Consider the following 6,664-nt stretch of genomic DNA (forward strand, 5'->3'; position numbering starts at 1 on the left):
TTTTTTACAATGTGATTTCAGTTATTCCAATGCCAATGCCATATTACAAAACGAGTGAAACTCATTATCTCCAATCATCAAAGAACTGTTTCAATCCTTTCAAAAAACAAATTTCACTACCACATTTTCACAAAAGACTGTAAATTCATATTTCACAGACTATCAATTTCACATATGTGCACACTATTCTATACAATTTCAGATCACAAAACAAAATGACACACACATCGATGCATTTATCAACTTCTCAATTATATCAACTTCTCAATTATACCAATCTGGCTTCTTGCCCTCGTCGAGGAAGGCGGAGAATGGGCCGACGAGGCCGTCGGCGGCCTTGAGTAGAAGCTCGGCCAGGTTGCCGGGACTGGGCGGGAGGTCGGAGGTGGCCTCGGCTCCCTCCGGGAGGCCGTCCACGCGGGGCAGCGGCAGGGCGACGAAGTGGACGCCGACGACCGGCCGGAGCCGGCTGAGGTTGCGCGGCGTGGAGACGAAGGAGACGCGGTGGCCGCGCGCCACCAGGCGCTCTGCAAGCTCCAGCAAGGGGATCATGTGCCCGAACGCGAGCCACGGGAAGATGACGATGTGCATGGGCGAGGACGAGGAGCGGGCATCGGCGTTGGCGTCCATGGTCGTAGCTAGCAGTATCGCTCCAGGTGGCGGTGGATCGGCGTGTGAATGTGATGCCTCTGGCCTCAATGGAGTGTATATATATGAAATTTCACTACCACATTTTTACAAAAGACTGTAAATTCATATTTCACAAACTATCAATTTCGCATATGTGCACACTATTGTGTACAATTTTAGATCACAAAACCAAATGACACAAAAGTTGATTCATTCATCAACTTCTCAATTATATCAATTGATTTCACTAGATCCCACAATTCCAAACTCACAAAAAAAGAAGTGAAACTGATTATTTCAGATCGGTAAAAAAAATACAATTGCAATTTCTTTAAAAGGTGATTTCAGCTATTAAAATTTCATATTTTTCAAAAAAGATTCAGATTGAATATTCCAAAAGTGGCGGAAAAAATTTCAATTCATATTTGAAAATCTATTTCAATATATATCTCATTGAAATAACATGTTGCGGATATTAGAAACGGCTATTTCATATATTTCATATTTCAAAAAGTGAAACTTAGTATTTCAAAAGAGTGGCATTAACAATTTCATTTTTTACAATGTGATTTCAGTTATTCCAATGCCAATGCCATATTACAAAACGAGTGAAACTCATTATCTCCAATCATCAAAGAACTGTTTCAATCCTTTCAAAAAACAAATTTCACTACCACATTTTTACAAAAGACTGTAAATTCATATTTCACAGACTATCAATTTCACATATGTGCACACTATTCTATACAATTTCAGATCACAAAACAAAATGACACACACATCGATGCATTTATCAACTTCTCAATTATATCAATTGGTTTCACTCGATCCCACAATTCATAAATCATGTCGTTCAAAATATGTTTCAATGTATTTCACACACATTCCACAACAATAACCGATGCTCTCTGTCACAAACATACAAACATCCGAAATTGAAGGAGCAGGGGAGGCCATTCATCTGGTAAAGATGCAAGGGATGTTCAAATCATGCAAAATAAAACGGAAATCATTAAGTACAGATGGAGACAGGTAGGGGAGACGGGCTTCATTACTCACCAGATCCGGTTACGGTCAATCTTGGAGTCGCCGGATCCAGCGACGCCCGTGCGCGGTGACCCATTGTGGTGGGTGGCCGTCGTGGTGGAACCTTGCTGGAGCAGCTCTCCCCAACGCCCACCGCGGTGTATCTGTTGTACGCCAGCGTGATTCGGCGCCGCTCCTCGCCGGCCTCGTGGTACAGCCGTGCCGCCGCCGGTCTTGTCTGTGCCCCCTCGTGGCTCCATCTCGTATTGCATCTGTATAGGTCTCGTATCCCGAATCGGAGGTGGAAAAAAAAATCTTATGGGTTCCACCAGCACGGATCTAGATGGTGGATTTCCCACCGGTAGATACTGGTTCCACCAGCACGGTTCGTGTAATGGCCTTAGTGTGCTTTTTCAACCGGGCACTACACCACTACCCCTTTCCATTAATTTCTCAACAGGAATAATCCATCCTTTCCGTTTCTAAATATAAGTCTTTTAGAGATTTCAATACGAACTACATGCGAAGCAAAATGAGAGAATCTACACTCTAAAATACATCTATATACATCCGTATGTAATCGATATAGAAATCTCTAAAAAGACTTATATTTAGGAATGGAAGGAGTACAGGTAGATGGCCCTTGTACACATTGATGAGTTCGAGCTTGATGATCCTCCTCGTCATCTGACGAGACTGACAAATTGATGATCTCTTGCTCAACTTTGATCCTGGTGACTGCTTGTGGTGGGTGTGGCTTCCTTCTCTTCTTCCCTGGTTCTTTCCAGTGCTTCGCGCTCTATGTCCTCGAGCCATGCGACCTACCGTAGTCTCATTCCTCTTCACAAGGGATGAAACCCGAATTGGTAGATGTAGGCGACCAAGTTATGAGTACAAAATTTCCATGCAAATCTGGAATTAACATGTGCATATCCAAACTAATCTGGGAATTAAATAAATTACTCTATTGAATAACAACCGTCTTTGCAATAATTGATTTATAACGAAGGTATAATTCAGGCAACTGACAGCCAGCAGAAATAACTGATTTATAACGAAGGACATGGCGTGAAGTTAGCATTCAAATCCATAACTATTCAGCTCAAACAAAAGTGCGTACATGCTTCGCAAGACGCAGGTGAAGCCAAATCCAAGAGGAATCGCTGCTGCTGCACTTAAGTGCATTTGAGTTTTCGATATGTGGCCAATCCTCAAATGCTCCAAGATGAACGGGCAAAATATTAAATTTATGGTATAACTGAGGATGTTTAGCAAGCATAGATTTAGAATCTTAATCACAGGAATTTCATTACTTCAAGGGAATATCCATTAAGACTGACAGTACAAACATGAAGTTAATGAGAACAAGCATGCGTTAAAATGCCATTAGACAAAGCATGTATAGCATATGATGTTAAAAGATCCAGCAATCAACAAACAAACCTAAAAGAAATAAACAGAAACAGTGGAGTCAAGGAGAAAACTATAAGGATGGAGCATCTGAACTGCTGCCTAAGATAAGGGGAAAACTTACAGCTTAGGATTTCCTATTTGACTGTTCTATGTATCCCCAGCTAAGGGGCGTCCAACCACCAGGCAGAAAAAGCTTTGTCTATTCTTTTGTACAGTGAGCATCCGTCCCATGCCGCGTACACTGATTGTAACCAACACTGCCAAGAAATGCCCTTATCTCTTGTGCACTACTGTTGCTCGCCTGCAGCAGGCGCTCGTCCTCTTCGTATATAAGGTAGGGAGCTTCACCTCTCCTCCTCGAGAGCAACTTTGATGCACCTCTCAGAACATGAGATTCCCAACCTTGAACGTCAATTTTGATCAGAACCACTCGCTCTGCATCTGGAATGACTTCATCCAATGGGATTGTAGCAACCTCGACAGCAACTTCTTCATTAGATTTGAATGCTAACTTCGCACCAGTTGCAGATATAGCACTGTTGTCGAGTCGTCCGATCACCTACATTGCCAAAATACTCACAGTAAGCTGTTGAGATATAATAATAATATTATTATTATTATTATCTATAAGAGAAAGCAATCTGAGGTTTTCACAAGAAGCGACGCAAGTCAGACTAATTTGCAAATGGGGTGTTTGCACTTTATATGGAAGTGGCAATGAATTCACTGATGGTTCGACATGACAGTTTGAAATATTATCAGCATGAACCAGAAGTGCATCAGGCAAATCAGGAAGTTATAACTTTAGCCAGAATGAGTTCTGCTGTAGTCTGTAACTGTTAAGGAGTATTAGTATTGGTCTAGGTCTCCTTACATATTCATAGTAGTCCAACTTTCCTTACTTTGTACTCCAAGTACCATGTAATATATATTCGCTCCTTGGCCTATTGAAAGTTGCTCCTCTAACAGTAACTAGCTAGGGAAGGGTAAGTATTTGGCCGGTTTCCATTATCAGTTGGTCAGCTCTTTTTTGTACTAATGAAGAGCCAGAGCTTCTGTTCGTTGCTCGAAAAAAGGCACTCCACAACATGGAATACATTGGATCCTAAATGTCGGTTATGCTACCCATCATTGGTTTAGTGAGTCCAGTAACTCAACCTTTAATAGATATATATGGAAGTTTTAACAACACAAGATAAAAAAGAAGTCCTGTAACACAAAGGTTAAGCTGATGCTTTAATAATAAACCAGTATCATGCAACTGGAAAAAATTTCATGTAAACCCTGCTCCACCAGTGACAAGGATAAATTTCCCGATTTAATATTTAGTTTAAAGAACAAGGCATTTTCTATTTCTAAATGTTCCATTTAGAAAGTATAGCACTGCCAGACCATGGATAATCCCAAATCCAATGGTAAGGGAAAAGAAAAAATTCAGACACATATGTTTGCGGACGAGCATCACAGCCTTAGGAACTTCCTCTAATAGAACATACCCAAAAAGGATAATTATGGCAAATAATAATAAAATCTAAGTAAATTGGGAAATCATTTAAGCCTAAGTGAGGCAAACGATCAAGTGCCCATCTAATACGGGGTGAATGATCAAATTCCTGGTGATGCAAGAGTGCAACAGTTCTCGAAACATTTGTATGGGTGGTCTTGTCCTAAGTAATTAGGATGGTGAGGCAAACTAGCACAATCTGAGTTTACCACAATACTTCATCCAGCTCCCCGAGGTACATCTCGATCAATAAACATCTGGTTAGTACTGCTTAGTACTGCAATCCAAAATGCGATAGTTGATAAACTTTTAAACGGAGCAATCTGAAGCAGGAAAGATACCTTATGCATTGTGATGTTCCCAACCCGGTCAGATGCTGCAGCATGATACACCACCACCTGGTCCTGCACCCGGTTCAGGTACACCCCGTCGCAGACCCGCTGCAGGTTCTCGAATACCGGCTCGAATGCCACCACCCGGAACCCCATCACGGCCGCCGCGAAGGCCGCCATCCCAACATTGGCCCCGACGTCCACCACCACCCCGCCGCCGGAGCCCCTCCCCACCTCCCCCGCGAGCAGTTCCTGGATTGTCTGGGAGATGTCGGGCTTGCGGAAGCGCTTGCCCTTGAGGAGGCGGGCGATGTTCCGGTGCGGGCGGTCGGGGAGGGACCCCAGGTCGGCGAGGGAGTAGAGGAAGGGGCGGGGCACGCCCTCCACGAGGCTGGCCAAGACCGGGGAGGCCTGCGGCGAGGCGTAGCAGTCGAAGGGGCGGAGCCGGGCCGGGAGGTGGGGTGAGGCGGCAGTGGCGGGGGCGAAGGTGAGATCTGGGGCTCTGGAGAGGACGAAGACGAGGAGGATGAGAACCGGGACGAGCAAGAGGAGGGTCCTGGGAGTGGAGGAGGACGCCGCGGCGGAGGCATGCCGGCGCCAGGAGGCGGCGAGCGGCGCCGGCATTGGCCGAGAGGGTTCCGGGGTTTGGGCTGCCGCCGATGGGAAGCGGTGGCGTGAAGAGCAGGCGCAGCGGCTGTAAAATAAGAGCAATGCTACACTCACGTAGAAATCTATTACGGGGTTCACGGACTAGCTCGCGTGGGCGATTGGGATTAGACACGAGGGGAGGTTGGGCCTCACGGGAAAATATCAGATGATATCATGTTTATGATACGAGCTTCTGGTCCATTGGATTTTAGATCCAACGGCTCCTAAGAGATTTTGAAAGGCTGTCCTACTTGTTTGTAATTTTTAGACTTTAAAAGGTCTTCTTCGTAAAATGTTGAAAGCCTTCCGGGCCGTTGGATCTCAGATCCAATGACTCCTAGGAGCTCGTATCATGAGAGCATCTAAGGCTTCGTATCACCTGATACTTTCTTTGGGCCTCACTCCCACTGAAAATTAGGGGGCTGAGAGATTAGTTAGAAGAAAATTAAGTAAAAGTCCGTAATGGGTTCGGGTGTATATGATTATTTGGTAAAATAAAGGGAGCGAAAATGCTACATCGATAAGCTTATTACAGGATATTCACGAACCTTCCAACCAACTAATACTTTGCTCCCCTCCCCCCCTCGATTTTCAGGGATGGGGCCGTCTCTCCTCTTTTAGTCCAATCACAGATTGCCACTTCAAGTTTACCTTGTAAAAGGCCCGTAATACTTCATTGATGTAGCATTGCTCATAAAGGGAGTAACGAGCGAGGCTCGCCTCACGATTTTTGGTCTTTAACAAAAGGCTAGCCTCACGCTAGGAACATATATACTCTTTCAAAGAAATGAAGAAAAAGACCACGTAACCCCACATGAATAGTAATTAAAATTTATTGTATAAAATAAAAATTCTTGAAATTTTGAAGTATCAAATTTGGTCGATCATTCTACTCAAGCTTGAAGTTCGTGAAATATTGACACATGTGGTATTCTAGCGGAATTTTTTTTGAGACCTCACTATTCATCAAATACTTGTTTTTTAATGTACCTTCGATTTTGTCATTTTTGTCTAGAATATCACATATGTCATTTCTTTGTGAAAGTTTATACTTGCGTATACCAATTTACTCTATATGTTAAAATAGACTAGCAAACAAGCTCGTAACGAT

At 43.7% G+C, this 6,664-nt stretch overlaps 2 protein-coding genes across 3 annotated transcripts; both read right to left on the reverse strand.

The window, feature by feature from the left end:
• Positions 1-264: 264 nt before the first annotated feature.
• LOC119299933 (UDP-glycosyltransferase 91B1-like) lies at positions 265-676 on the reverse strand. The gene has a single exon (XM_037577042.1). The coding sequence runs from the start codon at positions 628-630 to the stop codon at positions 265-267; it is 366 nt and encodes a 121-aa protein (XP_037432939.1). The 5' UTR covers positions 631-676.
• A 1,070-nt stretch (positions 677-1,746) lies between these two features.
• Positions 1,747-5,656, reverse strand: LOC119302639. Of its 2 annotated transcripts, XR_005147687.1 has the most exons (3): positions 4,915-5,656; positions 3,191-3,628; positions 1,747-2,496 (listed from the first exon to the last, which is right to left on the reverse strand). XR_005147687.1 is itself a non-coding variant. In XM_037579681.1 (2 exons), the coding sequence occupies exons 1-2, from the start codon at positions 5,527-5,529 to the stop codon at positions 3,269-3,271; spliced, it is 975 nt and encodes a 324-aa protein (XP_037435578.1). In that variant the 5' UTR covers positions 5,530-5,655; the 3' UTR covers positions 3,032-3,268. The 2 variants fall into 2 exon arrangements, 1 of the variants encoding a protein (XP_037435578.1); XM_037579681.1 differs by lacking the exon at positions 1,747-2,496 and having other exon boundaries at positions 3,032-3,628; positions 4,915-5,655.
• Positions 5,657-6,664: the final 1,008 nt, after the last annotated feature.

The sequence above is a fragment of the Triticum dicoccoides genome, chromosome 5A, assembly GCF_002162155.2.
Source record: "Triticum dicoccoides isolate Atlit2015 ecotype Zavitan chromosome 5A, WEW_v2.0, whole genome shotgun sequence".
Taxonomy (NCBI): domain Eukaryota; kingdom Viridiplantae; phylum Streptophyta; class Magnoliopsida; order Poales; family Poaceae; genus Triticum; species Triticum dicoccoides.